This window comes from Protomyctophum bolini, assembly GCF_963924005.1.
Source record: "Protomyctophum bolini genome assembly, chromosome: 8".
Classification (NCBI taxonomy): domain Eukaryota; kingdom Metazoa; phylum Chordata; class Actinopteri; order Myctophiformes; family Myctophidae; genus Protomyctophum; species Protomyctophum bolini.
Window position 1 is genome coordinate 835,019 of NC_137869.1, and position 18,127 is coordinate 853,145.

General features: G+C 36.8%; 1 protein-coding gene across 1 annotated transcript in view; it reads right to left on the bottom strand.

Moving 5' to 3' along the window:
- Positions 1-339: 339 nt before the first annotated feature.
- Positions 340-18,127, bottom strand: part of thop1 (thimet oligopeptidase 1) — a 31,476-nt gene continuing 13,688 nt past the window's right edge. Inside the window, exons 8-15 of the mRNA XM_080771123.1 lie at positions 17,164-17,306; positions 16,611-16,703; positions 9,256-9,386; positions 7,597-7,798; positions 6,161-6,347; positions 5,064-5,192; positions 1,553-1,689; positions 340-750 (exon numbers count right to left, since the gene is read on the bottom strand). Coding sequence (XP_080627249.1) covers positions 589-750; positions 1,553-1,689; positions 5,064-5,192; positions 6,161-6,347; positions 7,597-7,798; positions 9,256-9,386; positions 16,611-16,703; positions 17,164-17,306 — 1,184 coding nt within the window. The 3' untranslated portion in view covers positions 340-588. The remainder of the gene's footprint in view (positions 751-1,552; positions 1,690-5,063; positions 5,193-6,160; positions 6,348-7,596; positions 7,799-9,255; positions 9,387-16,610; positions 16,704-17,163; positions 17,307-18,127) is intronic.

Genomic DNA, 18,127 nt, shown 5'->3' on the forward strand with positions numbered 1-18,127 from the left:
CGTTTTATCAAAACCATGGAGAGCTCCGTAGATTTAGAGTCATTCAGCTTTTCAGTCCGGCTGTATACAGGAAGTCAACGGCAGCGCGGATGGGCGAACACATCTAGGATCACTGAAGGAAATAAAGGCCAAGCAAAAACAAATAAATCATTATTATTATTATTATCAGCGATCCGGTTTGATATCAATAATAAAGCTTATCTGACGTAACGTTCCGTCACGAGCAGTTAATTTGTTAAAACAGAGACGGAACACAGAACATGTGTCTGATGTGTGTGTATGATGTGTGTGTACGGGCCTTACGGCTGCAAACACAAAATAAAAAATCACCACACACCATTTTCAAGTTTAAAACTTGGAAAATCTTTTTTTAATGCAGTTATTCATTCCAGATGCATAATTAATTAATTAATTAATAATAATCAGGTTAACCGTTATTATTTTTTTTCTAGAAAATTCCTCTCGTCCGTCCGTCCGTCCGTCAGTCTGGCTGGCGGACGGCTGCCATTTTGTGGGCGTGGTTTAAAGGGGTGGTGGGTCGCTGGGAGCGTGATGTCACACCCTGGAACCCTGCTGCCGTGTGATTGGTCAGCAGGGACAGGGGGCGGCGGCGTCCAGCTCCACCGTTAGTCCTTTGCTCAGGAGGAAGGCTTCCTGTTTGGGGTCGCGACCCAGGAAGTTCTTCAGCATCTCGTAGGCGTCCAATGAGCCGCCGGGGGACAGGATGCACTTCCTGTAGGCCAGGCCCACCTGGAGGTCAGGGGTCAAGAGGTCAAGGGGGCGTGGCGTGGGGAGAGAAACAAAAAAATGGTCGCTATGCAAATAAGATCATTACATCATGCAGTTAACACCCTGAACGCCCGGGGTTATTTAATAACCCGGGGTTATTTAACACATTCAATCAGAGCGCCCGACGATTTATAGCAGCTGGAGCACCTTTAGCGACGGACCGGATGTTATCCCGGATGTGGCTGAAGTAGCTAAATGTAGCCAAAACACTCTAGAGGCGATCGACAACAACGGGAGGTATGATTAGTTCTAACGCGACTAGCGACGGGACCGCGGTGGGCCGTCCGACTCCTTTCTTAGAATTGGACGGAATGATTTAGATCAAAAGTTATTCACGTTTTAAAATGTTCGGGTCTCGTCGGCTAAAATGGAGGGGAACATTTTCGATGACGTCCAACCGGAAAACAACATTGAGTAACATCGCTCCACAGCCTGCGGAGCGATGCGATCCGTTTTCATATCAATACATCTCCGTCCTTTTGCGAGCGTTACTATAGTCGATTGAACGGAGAACTCCGTTCCTTGCCGCTCAGGGTGTTAACACAGCCCCTGGCCTTCCACAGGCCAGAGGGTGGCGCTAAATCTACGACATAATCCTAGGAAACAACAGGTCACTTCCGGTCCGCGCCGGACCGGAAGTGATGTGGTGTAGTTTCTGTAATGTAGCGATAGCCTTGGGAATCATTTGATAACTGGTGGAGTCTCAACGAATGTCCTACTGACCCATGAGCATGTGTGTGTGTGTGTGTGTGTGTGTGTGCACCTTGGGGTTCATGATGCCTTCCTGTTTGAAGCGAGCGTAGAACATGTCCATGGAGAACACCTCGCTCCACAGGTAGCCGTAGTACTGAGCATCGTAACCTCCTGCCAGGTGGCCGAAGGTCGCCGGCATGTTGGTCCCTACGGAGAACAGACGTTACAGTGAAGACATGTTGGTCCCTACAGAGAACAGACGTTACAGTGAAGACATGTTGGTCCCTACAGAGAACAGACGTTACAGTGAAGACATGTTGGTCCCTACAGAGAACATACGTTACAGTGAAGACATGTTGGTCCCTACGGAGAACAGACGTTACAGTGAAGACATGTTGGTCCCTACAGATAACAGACGTTACAGTGAAGACATGTTGGTCCCTACGGAGAACAGACGTTACAGTGAAGACATGTTGGTCCCTACAGAGAACAGACGTTACAGTGAAGACATGTTGGTCCCTACGGAGAACAGACGTTACAGTGAAGACATGTTGGTCCCTACAGAGAACAGACGTTACAGTGAAGACATGTTGGTCCCTACGGAGAACAGACGTTACAGTGAAGACATGTTGGTCCCTACAGAGAACAGACGTTACAGTGAAGACATGTTGGTCCCTACGGAGAACAGACGTTACAGTGAAGACATGTTGGTCCCTACAGAGAACAGACGTTACAGTGAAGACATGTTGGTCCCTACGGAGAACAGACGTTACAGTGAAGACATGTTGGTCCCTACAGAGAACAGACGTTACAGTGAAGACATGTTGGTCCCTACAGAGAACAGACGTTACAGTGAAGACATGTTGGTCCCTACAGAGAACAGACGTTACAGTGAAGACATGTTGGTCCCTACAGAGAACAGACGTTACAGTGAAGACATGTTGGTCCCTACAGAGAACAGACGTTACAGTGAAGACATGTTGGTCCCTACGGAGAACAGACGTTACAGTGAAGACATGTTGGTCCCTACAGAGAACAGACGTTACAGTGAAGACATGTTGGTCCCTACAGAGAACAGACGTTACAGTGAAGACATGTTGGTCCCTACGGAGAACAGACGTTACAGTGAAGACATGTTGGTCCCTACGGAGAACAGACGTTACAGTGAAGACATGTTGGTCCCTACAGAGAACAGACGTTACAGTGAAGACATGTTGGTCCCTACAGAGAACAGACGTTACAGTGAAGACATGTTGGTCCCTACGGAGAACAGACGTTACAGTGAAGACATGTTGGTCCCTACAGAGAACAGACGTTACAGTGAAGACATGTTGGTCCCTACAGAGAACAGACGTTACAGTGAAGACATGTTGGTCCCTACAGAGAACAGACGTTACAGTGAAGACATGTTGGTCCCTACAGAGAACAGACGTTACAGTGAAGACATGTTGGTCCCTACAGAGAAAAGACGTTACAGTGAAGACATGTTGGTCCCTACAGAGAACAGACGTTACAGTGAAGACATGTTGGTCCCTACAGAGAACAGACGTTACAGTGAAGACATGTTGGTCCCTACAGAGAACAGACGTTACAGTGAAGACATGTTGGTCCCTACAGAGAACAGACGTTACAGTGAAGACATGTTGGTCCCTACAGAGAACAGACGTTACAGTGAAGACATGTTGGTCCCTACAGAGAACAGACGTTACAGTGAAGACATGTTGGTCCCTACAGAGAACAGACGTTACAGTGAAGACATGTTGGTACCTACGGAGAACAGACGTTACAGTGAAGACATGTTGGTCCCTACGGAGAACAGACGTTACAGTGAAGACATGTTGGTCCCTACAGATAACAGACGTTACAGTGAAGACATGTTGGTCCCTACAGAGAACAGACGTTACAGTGAAGACATGTTGGTCCCTACAGATAACAGACGTTACAGTGAAGACATGTTGGTCCCTACAGATAACAGACGTTACAGTGAAGACATGTTGGTCCCTACAGAGAACAGACGTTACAGTGAAGACATGTTGGTCCCTACAGAGAACAGACGTTACAGTGAAGACATGTTGGTCCCTACAGAGAACAGACGTTACAGTGAAGACATGTTGGTCCCTACAGAGAACAGACGTTACAGTGAAGACATGTTGGTCCCTACAGAGAACAGACGTTACAGTGAAGACATGTTGGTCTATCTACGGAGAACAGACGTTACAGTGAAGACATGTTGGTCCCTACGGAGAACATACGTTACAGTGAAGACATGTTGGTACCTACAGAGAACATACGTTACAGTGAAGACATGTTGGTACCTACAGAGAACATACGTTACAGTGAAGACATGTTGGTCCCTACGGAGAACATACGTTACAGTGAAGACATGTTGGTCCCTACGGAGAACAGACGTTACAGTGAAGACATGTTGGTCCCTACAGAGAACAGACGTTACAGTGAAGACATGTTGGTACCTACAGAGAACAGACGTTACAGTGAAGACATGTTGGTCCCTACAGAGAACAGACGTTACAGTGAAGACATGTTGGTCCCTACAGAGAACAGACGTTACAGTGAAGACATGTTGGTCCCTACGGAGAACATACAGAGAACATACATGTTGGTCCCTACGGAGAACATACGTTACAGTGAAGACATGTTGGTCCCTACGGAGAACATACAGAGAACATACATGTTGGTCCCTACAGAGAACATACGTTACAGTGAAGACATGTTGGTACCTACAGAGAACATACGTTACAGTGAAGACATGTTGGTACCTACAGAGAACATACGTTACAGTGAAGACATGTTGGTACCTACAGAGAACATACGTTACAGTGAAGACATGTTGGTCCCTACGGAGAACATACGTTACAGTGAAGACATGTTGGTCCCTACGGAGAACAGACGTTACAGTGAAGACATGTTGGTCCCTACAGAGAACAGACGTTACAGTGAAGACATGTTGGTACCTACAGAGAACAGACGTTACAGTGAAGACATGTTGGTCCCTACAGAGAACAGACGTTACAGTGAAGACATGTTGGTCCCTACGGAGAACATACAGAGAACATACATGTTGGTCCCTACAGAGAACAGACGTTACAGTGAAGACATGTTGGTCCCTACAGAGAACATACGTTACAGTGAAGACATGTTGGTCCCTACAGATAACAGACGTTACAGTGAAATGGAGAAACCAAACCAGTGTGAACGCGGGGAAAAACTGAAGCCCGGTGATACTAGGGCAAAGAAACGGGAAGGTAAATTGGTCGTTGCTAGATTAATTGCAGCTGCTGCGTCGTGCAGACAGGCACACTTCCACAGAGTCTGTGAGTCATTCTGCCTAACCTGCAGGTAGTTAACAAGAGAAATGGTGCATACTATCCAAAAGTATGAAGAAAGGAATTATTTGCCAATTGCCATGTTTTGCTATTTAAAAAAAAAAAAAGAAAAAACATTTATAATTATAATAGTTAAAATTGCCAATCTACAAGCTCACAATGTGTCGACGTAGATCAGATTTTTGACTGTCATCAGTGTGCGTGCGTGTGTGCGTGCGTGCGTATGTGCGTGCGTACCAGTAGTCGCAGCGACCCCCAGGATCTCCTTGCTGAGGCGAGCGTACTCATCGGCCGCGTCTAAACCTGTCTGGGTGTGAAGAGCCTGATCCACCTTGGCTAGAACGATCTGACGCAGGTTGAACATCCCTGAGAACCACAGAGACACACAGAGAGACACAGAGACACACAGAGACACAGAGAGACACACAGAGACACACACAGAGACACAGAGACACAGAGAGACACAGAGAGAGACACAGAGACACACAGAGACACAGAGAGACACAGAGGCTTATTAAACGATATGAACCTGATGCATCCGCGTCATCAGTGCCCATACCCGAAGGCGGGGTTGGCGAAAGGGCTTTTCTGTGTGGAGTTTGCATGTTCTCCCCGTGTTGGAATAACGTGTTCCTTCCACGCGCTACGTCCAACCAGGGAAACTCCCCCCTGTCAGGTGTAAAGGAGCAACTTGGACACTCAGGCATGAAGGAAGCATGAGTTCAAGTCCGTTGCTCTCCCCTTGTTCCCCATATATGGGGACTAGGTTGGTCTCCCCTTGTCCCCCATATATGGGGACTAGGTTGGTCTCCCCTTGTCCCCCATATATGGGGACTAGGTTGGCGGAGGGTGTGTAGAGCCCAGGATCACATTAGATGATTGACACAGGGGTGAAAAATGGGTTACAAAATCGTGGGATAAAAAATATATTTAAAAAAAAAAGGAACCTGATGCAGGTTGAACATCCCTGAGGCACACAGAGAGAGATAGGCTTCATTAGGAAATGTAATGTATTTTAAACGTATCGTCGCTGCTCGGGAGGAAACCTCTTAAGTCCATTTTCAAGGTTTTTGATTTTCTTTCATGAATTCATGCTACAGAACCCCCTTTACATCTGTGTGTTTTTATGAACATATTGAAAGTATCAAGGTTTCTTCCCGAGAGCAGAGATATGTAATACAGATTCTTAAACACATTAACTGCTTCTGACGGAGTCAGTGTGTAACAGTGCAATACCAGTGTTGGCCAGTAGGTGGTGTGTGTAATGATGTAGTACCGTTGTTGGCCAGTAGGCGGTGTGTGTGTGTGTGTGTGTGTGTGTAATGATGTAGTACCGGTGTTGGCCAGGCGGGACTTGATGAGCTTGTCCAGCAGGTGGTCAGGGATGGGCGCTCCGGTCTTGTAGTGTTTGGACATCCTCTGTAGAGGTTCTTTCTCCCACACCCAGTTCTCCAGCATCTGAGACGGAGCTTCCACGAAGTCCCGCTCCACGTGAGTCCCACTGAACATGGCGTAGTCCGCCTAGCGGGACCGGACACACAGAGAAACAACCCTAAAGACCACTGGACACGGTACAGTCCACCTAGAGCAGGAGTGGGAAAGTCTGACGATGGAGAGGGCCACTATAGTTCCACACTCACTCCAGAGGACCACTATAGTTCCACACTCACTCCAGAGGGCCACTATAGTTCCACACTCACTCCAGAGGGCCACTATAGTTCCACACTCACTCCAGAGGGGCCACTATAGTTCCACACTCACTCCAGAGGGCCACTATAGTTCCACACTCACTATTTTATATATATATGTAGATATATATGTATGTACCTGAGCACACAGCTGGTGCATGACGTGTCCATATATGTGACCAGATGTGACTGAGAGCCTGCCATCGCGCAAATTACAGCTTTTCACCAGAGGAGAAAAACTATTTTTTTTCTTCAAAATGAGTTAATAGCACATACTCTTCAAATACTAGAGCATGTCTGAAATAAGTGTCAGAACTGAAATGGTGCATGACGTGTGTATAATATATTTTATATATTTACGTACCTGGGCACACAGCTGGTGCATATATTTTATATATTTACATACCTGGGCATATATATTTTATATATTTACGTACCTGGGCACACAGCTGGTGCATATATTTACGTACCTGGGCACACAGCTGGTGCATATATCTTATATATTTACGTACCTGGGCACATATATTTTATATATTTACGTACCTGGGCACACAGCTGGTGCATGACGTGTATATAATATATTTTATATATTTACGTACCTGGGCACACAGCTGGTGCATGACGTGTATATAATATATTTTATATATTTACGTACCTGGGCATATATATTTTATATATTTACGTACCTGGGCATATATATTTTATATATTTACGTACCTGGGCACACAGCTGGTGCATATATCTTATATATTTACGTACCTGGGCATATATATTTTATATATTTACGTACCTGGGCACACAGCTGGGGCATATATCTTATATATTTACGTACCTGGGCACACAGCTGGTGCATATATCTTATATATTTACGTACCTGGGCATATATATTTTATATATTTACGTACCTGGGCACACAGCTGGTGCATATATCTTATATATTTACGTACCTGGGCATATATATTTTATATATTTACGTACCTGGGCATATATATTGTATATATTTACGTACCTGGGCACACAGCTGGTGCATATATCTTATATATTTACGTACCTGGGCATATATATTTTATATATTTACGTACCTGGGCACACAGCTGGTGCATGACGTGTCCAAACTCGTGGAAGTAGGTCTCCACCTCGTCGTGCTGCAGCAGAGACGGGGCGTCGGCCGTGGGCTTGCTGAAGTTGGCCACCATGGCCGCTACGCTCATCTGTCTGCCTCCGTCACACTGCAGGCAGCCTGGCTGCAGGCCGAAGCAGGCCGCGTGGCCGTACTTACCCTCCCTGGAACACAACAATACATAGAATAAATACATATGTGACAATCGCCATCGCGCAAACTACAGCTTTTCACCAGAAGAGAAAAAAGTTTTTTTTTGTTAATTGCACAGGCAGACTCTTCACATACTAGAGCATGTCTGAAATAAGTGTCAGAGCTGAAATCGACGTGTACATATGAAATAAATGGTTAAACATGTAGATATAGGTGTAATGTTAGAGACCACAGAAGACATGTAAATATGAAATAAATATTTAAACATGTAGCTATAGGTGTAATGTTAGAGACCACAGAAGACATGTAAATATGAAATAAATGTTTAAACATGTAGCTATAGGTGTAATGTTAGAGTCCACAGAAGACATGTAAATATGAAATAAATGCTTAAACATGTAGCTATAGGTGTAATGTTAGAGTCCACAGAAGACATGTAAATATGAAATAAATGCTTAAACATGTAGCTATAGGTGTAATGTTAGAGACCACAGAAGACATGTAAATATGAAATAAATGCTTAAACATGTAGATACGTGTAATGTTAGGGACCACAGAAGACATGTAAATATGAAATAAATGCTTAAACATGTAGCTATAGGTGTAATGTTAGAGACCACAGAAGACATGTAAATATGAAATAAATGCTTAAACATGTAGCTATAGGTGTAATAATGTTAAGAGACCACAGAAGTGAACCTTTCAAGCCTGTTTTCTCAACTCGTTGTTTCTCTGCAAGACATTACTCTATAAGATATTACTCTATAAGACATTACTCTATAAGCCATATCTCCAAAACTGGTGGGAAAAAACTGAACAACCAAAATGTCAATTTGAAGCTATGATTCCCTGCTTTCATATGACATGAAAAAACAAAAATTAAAAAAAATCCAATGGCAGTCCCTCAGTCAAATGTAGTCACATATAATAATAATAATAATGTCACTGCAGGCAGCCTGGCTGCAGGCCGAAGCAGGCCACGTGGCCGTACTGTACTTACCCTCCCTGGAACACAACAATAATAAATATAATGTCACTATTATCATGTCTTCACCAGCTCAGTGGCCTTGTGGTTAGAGTGTCCGCCCTGAGACTGGGAGGTCGGGGTTCGATCCCCGGCCGGGTCATACCAAAGACTGTAAAAAATGGGACCCAATGCCTCCCTGCTTGACACTCAGCATCAAGGGTTGGATTGGGGGGTAAGTATCCCATACTGGCGTCATGTCCAGGGGGTGTACTTGTACATAAAGCTGCCTCACGCTACAGAAACAGGAGATAGGCTCCTGCCCCCTATGGGCCTCATGGCTCGGCAAGGATACTTCTACTCATTATATGTGTTCTCCCCTTCGGGATTGATCCCTGAATATAATGACACAGCAGACGGCCTGACCTGGCTGCTGAACCAAGCACGCAGCATGGTCGTATGACACGCATGCACGCACGCACGCAGACACACACACACACACACCTGGGGAACAGGTCCAGGTAGAACTGGCCCACACACACTCCAGAGGCTCTGTCGGTGACGGAGTAGAGAGTGACGTCAGGATGCCACACGGGGGCGCCATCCACCAGGCTGAAGGACAGACCCAGCAGCTCCTGGAGAGATATGGAGAAAAACATTTAATTCATTTAGAATACGTTTATTCTGTCTATATGCAAAGTAGAGAAACATTTACTTAATTTATTCTGTCTATATGCATAGTAGAGACACATTTAATTAATTTATTCTGTCTATATGCATAGTAGAGACACATTTAATTAATTTATTCTGTCTATATGCATAGTAGAGACACATTTAATTAATTTATTCTGTCTATATGCATAGTAGAGACACATTTAATTAATTTATTCCATCTATATGCATAGTAGAGAAACATTTAATTAATTTATTCTGTCTATATGCATAGTAGAGAAACATTTAATTAATTTATTCTGTCTATATGCATAGTAGAGACACATTTAATTAATTTAGAATACGTTTATTCTGTCTATATGCATAGTAGAGAAACATTTAATTAATTTATTCTGTCTATATGCATAGTAGAGACACATTTAATTAATTTAGAATACGTTTATTCTATCTATATGCATAGTAGAGAAACATTTAATTAATTTATTCTGTCTATATGCATAGTAGAGACACATTTAATTAATGTATTCTGTCTATATGCATAGTAGAGAAACATTTAATTAATTTATTCTGTCTATATGCATAGTAGAGACACATTTAATTAATTTATTCTGTCTATATGCATAGTAGAAAAACATTTAATTAATTTAGAATACGTTTATTCTGTCTATATGCATAGTAGAGAAACATTTAATTAATTTAGAATACGTTTATTCTATCTATATGCATAGTAGAGAAACATTTAATTAATTTATTCCGTCTATATGAATAGTAGAGAAACATTTAATTAATTTATTCTGTCTATATGCATAGTAGAGACACATTTAATTAATTTATTCTGTCTATATGCATAGTAGAGACACATTTAATTAATTTATTCTGTCTATATGCATAGTAGAAAAACATTTAATTAATTTAGAATACGTTTATTCTGTCTATATGCATAGTAGAGACACATTTAATTAATTTAGAATACGTTTATTCCATCTATATGCATAGTAGAGACACATTTAATTAATTTAGAATACGTTTATTCCATCTATATGCATAGTAGAGAAACATTTAATTAATTTAGAATACGTTTATTCTATCTATATGCATAGTAGAGACACATTTAATTAATTTAGAATACGTTTATTCCATCTATATGCATAGTAGAGACACATTTAATTAATTTAGAATACGTTTATTCCATCTATATGCATAGTAGAGACACATTTAATTAATTTAGAATACGTTTATTCCATCTATATGCATAGTAGAGACACATTTAATTAATTTATAATACGTTTATTCCATCTATATGCATAGTAGAGACACATTTAATTAATTTAGAATACGTTTATTCCATCTATATGCATAGTAGAGAAACATTTAATTAATTTAGAATACGTTTATTCTATCTATATGCATAGTAGAGACACATTTAATTAATTTAGAATACGTTTATTCTATCTATATGCATAGTAGAGACACATTTAATTAATTTATAATACGTTTATTCCATCTATATGCATAGTAGAGAAACATTTAATTAATTTAGAATACGTTTATTCCATCTATATGCATAGTAGAGACACATTTAATTAATTTAGAATACGTTTATTCCATCTATATGCATAGTAGAGAAACATTTAATTAATTTAGAATACGTTTATTCCATCTATATGCATAGTAGAGAAACATTTAATTAATTTAGAATACGTTTATTCCGTCTATATGCATAGTAGAGAAACATTTAATTAATTTAGAATACGTTTATTCCATCTATATGCATAGTAGAGACACATTTAATTAATTTATTCTATCTATATTCATAGTAGAGACACATTTAATTAATTTAGAATACGTTTATTCTGTCTATATGAATAGTAGAGAAACATTTAATTAATTTAGAATACGTTTATTCCGTCTATATGAATAGTAGAGAAACATTTAATTAATTTATTCTATCTATATGCATAGTAGAGAAACATTTAATTAATTTAAAATACGTTTATTCCATCTATATGCATAGTAGAGAAACATTTAATTAATTTAGAATACATTTATTCTGTCTGAATAGTAGATGAACATTTAATTAATTTAGAATACGTTTATTCCATCTATATGCATAGTAGAGAAACATTTAATTAATTTAGAATACGTTTATTCCATCTATATGCATAGTAGATGAACATTTAATTAATTTAGAATACGTTTATTCTATCTATATGCATAGTAGAGAAACATTTAATTAATTTAGAATACGTTTATTCTATCTATATGCATAGTAGAGAAACATTTAATTAATTTAGAATACGTTTATTCTATCTATATGCATAGTAGAGAAACATTTAATTAATTTAGAATACGTTTATTCCATCTATATGCATAGTAGATGAACATTTAATTAATTTAAAATACGTTTATTTTATCTATATGCATAGTAGATAAACATTTAATTAATTTAGAATACGTTTATTCCATCTATATGCATAGTAGAGAAACATTTAATTAATTTAGAATACGTTTATTCCATCTATATGCATAGTAGAGACACATTTAATTAATTTAGAATACGTTTATTCCATCTATATGCATAGTAGAGACACATTTAATTAATTTAGAATACGTTTATTCCATCTATATGCATAGTAGAGAAACTTTTAATTAATTTAGAATACGTTTATTCTATCTATATGCATAGTAGAGAAACATTTAATTAATTTAAAATACGTTTATTCTATCTATATGCATAGTAGAGAAACATTTAATTAATTTAGAATACGTTTATTCTATCTATATGCATAGTAGAGACACATTTAATTCATTTAGAATAAGTTTATTCTGTCTATATGCATAGTAGAGAAACATTTAATTAATTTAGAATACATTTATTCTGTCTGAATAGTAGATGAACATTTAATTAATTTAAAATACGTTTATTTTATCTATATGCATAGTAGAGAAACATTTAATTAATTTAGAATACGTTTATTCCATCTATATGCATAGTAGAGAAACATTTAATTAATTTAGAATACGTTTATTCCGTCTATATGCATAGTAGAGAAACATTTAATTAATTTAGAATACGTTTATTCTGTCTATCTGAATAGTAGAGAAACATTTAATTAATTTAGAATACCTTTATTCTGTCTAACTGAATAGTAGAGAAACGTTTAATTAATTTAGAATACGTTTATTCTGTCTATATGCATAGTAGAGAAACATTTAATTAATTTATTCTGTCTATATGCATAGTAGAGAAACATTTAATTAATTTAGAATACGTTTATTCTATCTATATGCATAGTAGAGAAACATTTAATTAATTTATTCCGTCTATATGCATAGTAGAGAAACATTTAATTAATTTATTCTGTCTATATGCATAGTAGAGACACATTTAATTAATTTATTCTGTCTATATGCATAGTAGAGACACATTTAATTAATTTATTCTGTCTATATGCATAGTAGAAAAACATTTAATTAATTTAGAATACGTTTATTGTCTATATGCATAGTAGAGACACATTTAATTAATTTAGAATACGTTTATTCCATCTATATGCATAGTAGAGAAACATTTAATTAATTTAGAATACGTTTATTCTATCTATATGCATAGTAGAGACACATTTAATTAATTTAGAATACGTTTATTCCATCTATATGCATAGTAGACACATTTAATTAATTTATAATACGTTTATTCCATCTATATGCATAGTAGAGACACATTTAATTAATTTAGAATACGTTTATTCCATCTATATGCATAGTAGAGACACATTTAATTAATTTATAATACGTTTATTTCATCTATATGCATAGTAGACACATTTAATTAATTTAGAATACGTTTATTCCATCTATATGCATAGTAGAGAAACATTTAATTAATTTAGAATACGTTTATTCTATCTATATGCATAGTAGAGACACATTTAATTAATTTAGAATACGTTTATTCTATCTATATGCATAGTAGAGACACATTTAATTAATTTATAATACGTTTATTCCATCTATATGCATAGTAGAGAAACATTTAATTAATTTAGAATACGTTTATTCCATCTATATGCATAGTAGAGACACATTTAATTAATTTAGAATACGTTTATTCCATCTATATGCATAGTAGAGAAACATTTAATTAATTTAGAATACGTTTATTCCATCTATATGCATAGTAGAGAAACATTTAATTAATTTAGAATACGTTTATTCCGTCTATATGCATAGTAGAGAAACATTTAATTAATTTAGAATACGTTTATTCCATCTATATGCATAGTAGAGACACATTTAATTAATTTATTCTATCTATATGCATAGTAGAGACACATTTAATTAATTTAGAATACGTTTATTCTGTCTATATGAATAGTAGAGAAACATTTAATTAATTTAGAATACGTTTATTCCGTCTATATGAATAGTAGAGAAACATTTAATTAATTTATTCTATCTATATGCATAGTAGAGAAACATTTAATTAATTTAAAATACGTTTATTCCATCTATATGCATAGTAGAGAAACATTTAATTAATTTAGAATACATTTATTCTGTCTGAATAGTAGATGAACATTTAATTAATTTAGAATACGTTTATTCCATCTATATGCATAGTAGAGAAACATTTAATTAATTTAGAATACGTTTATTCTATCTATATGCATAGTAGAGAAACATTTAATTAATTTAGAATACGTTTATTCTATCTATATGCATAGTAGAGAAACATTTAATTAATTTAGAATACGTTTATTCCATCTATATGCATAGTAGATGAACATTTAATTAATTTAGAATACGTTTATTCTATCTATATGCATAGTAGAGAAACATTTAATTAATTTAGAATACGTTTATTCTATCTATATGCATAGTAGAGAAACATTTAATTAATTTAGAATACGTTTATTCTATCTATATGAATAGTAGAGAAACATTTAATTAATTTAGAATACGTTTATTCCATCTATATGCATAGTAGATGAACATTTAATTAATTTAAAATACGTTTATTTTATCTATATGCATAGTAGATAAACATTTAATTAATTTAGAATACGTTTATTCCATCTATATGCATAGTAGAGAAACATTTAATTAATTTAGAATACGTTTATTCCATCTATATGCATAGTAGAGACACATTTAATTAATTTAGAATACGTTTATTCCATCTATATGCATAGTAGAGACACATTTAATTAATTTAGAATACGTTTATTCCATCTATATGCATAGTAGAGACACATTTAATTAATTTAGAATACGTTTATTCTATCTATATGCATAGTAGAGACACATTTAATTAATTTATAATACGTTTATTCCATCTATATGCATAGTAGAGAAACATTTAATTAATTTAGAATACGTTTATTCCATCTATATGCATAGTAGAGACACATTTAATTAATTTAGAATACGTTTATTCCATCTATATGCATAGTAGAGAAACATTTAATTAATTTAGAATACGTTTATTCCATCTATATGCATAGTAGAGAAACATTTAATTAATTTAGAATACGTTTATTCCGTCTATATGCATAGTAGAGAAACATTTAATTAATTTAGAATACGTTTATTCCATCTATATGCATAGTAGAGACACATTTAATTAATTTATTCTATCTATATGCATAGTAGAGACACATTTAATTAATTTAGAATACGTTTATTCTGTCTATATGAATAGAGAAACATTTAATTAATTTAGAATACGTTTATTCCGTCTATATGAATAGTAGAGAAACATTTAATTAATTTATTCTATCTATATGCATAGTAGAGAAACATTTAATTAATTTAAAATACGTTTATTCCATCTATATGCATAGTAGAGAAACATTTAATTAATTTAGAATACGTTTATTCTATCTATATGCATAGTAGAGAAACATTTAATTAATTTAGAATACGTTTATTCTATCTATATGCATAGTAGAGACACATTTAATTCATTTAGAATAAGTTTATTCTGTCTATATGCATAGTAGAGAAACAATTAATTAATTTAGAATACATTTATTCTGTCTGAATAGTAGATGAACATTTAATTAATTTAAAATACGTTTATTTTATCTATATGCATAGTAGAGAAACATTTAATTAATTTAGAATACGTTTATTCCATCTATATGCATAGTAGAGAAACATTTAATTAATTTAGAATACGTTTATTCCGTCTATATGCATAGTAGAGAAACATTTAATTAATTTAGAATACGTTTATTCTGTCTATCTGAATAGTAGAGAAACATTTAATTAATTTAGAATACATTTATTCTATCTGAATAGTAGATAAACATTTAATTCATTTAAAATACATTTATTCTATCTATCTGAATAGTAGATAAACATTTAATTCATTTAGAATAAATTTAATTCAGCAGCTCCTGAAAAAATATATAAACATTTAATTAATTTAAAATAGATGTATACATGTATCGTGACAAATTAGAGATTATCAATATTAAAATCAAATGATATCTATGTAATAATTTAGCGATCGCTCGCCCACTGTCTATTCTGCCCGGTCGTTGTCTGTCAGACCGTCCGTCCGTCGGTCCCTCCGAGTACATCCTTAGAACGCATGTTGGGACGGGCACAGATTAATACTGGGGCACACTTTTCCGCGTAACTTGAGTTGTTTCGCACGCCGTCTATTTTGCTCGCAATAGACAGCGGGCGAGCAGTCGCTAAATTGAACATCGTTTGCTGTTCATATATTATTAGATAGATTACACACACTGAACATCGTTTGCTGTTCATATATATAATTATTAGATAGATTACACACATGTACTGAAAATCGTTTGCTGTTCATATATTCAGAACGGGTAAGGACTAGTATTAATAACAGATCACTGTTTTGACCAAAGACCTATGTTTCTACCCAGGGGGCAAAGGGGCCGCCACAATATTAGCACCCAGCAAATAGTTTTGGCTCCAATACTTCTGAACCAGATGAGCTAGAAACACAAACCTGGTGTCTTATTATAGGTAGTCAGTCCTACAGACCTGACAGATGACCACTAGAGAGCGCTACAGACCTGACAGATGACCACTAGAGAGCGCTACAGACCTGACAGATGACCACTAGAGAGCTACAGACCTGACAGATGACCACTAGGTGGTGCTACAGACCTGATAGATGACCACTAGGTGGCGCTACAGACCTGATAGATGTCCAGGAGACCCTTGGTCACCACCTCCATGGGAAAATACTCCTTCAACTGGTTCTGGTCCACGGCGTACTGAGTCTCCTCCACCTAGTGGACAGAACAGAGAATACAGCCCTTTAATAACAGTGTCTCAGGTTCAGGTTCAGGTTTATGTGTATACTGTAGATACAGAGTATAAATACAATGAAAATTATTTAGCTCAGAGCACTCTCAGTCTTACATACACAGGACATAAACAAACATCTATAGTGCAAGAAAAAGACAAAAAAAGAGAAAAAAAGTGCAAGTGAAGTGACAAAAACAGTGCAAATGCAGTTCAATATAGTCATGTAGTATCTGGTGTGCCAGTAGCATGTTATTAGCGTGTTATGGTACCTGGGTCATATAGTATCTCATGTCCCAGGTATGTTATTAGCGTGTTAGCTCACCTGGGTCATGTAGTATCTGGTGTCCCAGTAGCATGTTATTAGCGTGTCATTAGCGTGTTAGCTCACCTGGGTCATGTAGTATCTGGTGTCCCAGGTATGTTATTAGCGTGTTAGCTCACCTGGGTCATGTAGTATCTGGTGTCCCAGGCGTGCAGCTCTCCATTGAAGGCCAGACTTCTCTTCTGACACTCCTTCTCCTTCAGCTGGAGGAGAATGCTCCTCTCCTCCTCGCCCAGAGGCTTCAGCTTACGAGCTAGCTCCTCTGAGGGGGGGGAGAGAGAGAGAGAGAGAGAGAGAGAGAGAGAGAGAGAGAGAGAGAGAGAGAGAGAGAGATAATGAGTAATGTTCAGCAACTACAGACTAAAGACAATACATGTTTATTGCGAACGCAATGAGCACTTACTATGAGACCTAGCAGATCATGTCTGTCTGTGTGTCTGTCCGTCTGTCCCGCTATACGTCCAAATATGGAGTGTGTTGCATCAGCAATCACTCAGCTCCATATATGGGCACAAAAGGGGCCAGGTCCACATATACAAATATGGAGTGTGTTGCATCAGCAATCACTCAGCTCCATATATGGGCACAAAAGGGGCCAGGTCCACATATACAGTAACAGCGGGACAGACACACAGACAGACAGACAGACATGATCTGCAGGGTCTCAGCTGCGTTCGCTTCCCGCGTTTGCGCGTCTTACTGGTATATAATTAATGTAGTAATGTTCAGCAACTACAGACTAGAGACAATACATGTTTATATATAATTAATGTAGTAATGTTCAGCAACTACAGACTAAATACCATACATATTTATATATAATTAATGTAGTAATGTTCAGCAACTACAGACTAAAGACAATACATATTTATATATAATTAATGTAGTAATGTTCAGAAACTACAGACTAAAGACAATACATATTCATATATAATTAATGTAGTAATGTTCAGCAACTACAGACTAAAGACAATACATATTTATATATAATTAATGTTGTTCAGCAACTACAGACTAAAGACAATACATATTTATATATAATTAATGTAGTAATGTTCAGCAACTACAGACTAAAGACAATAC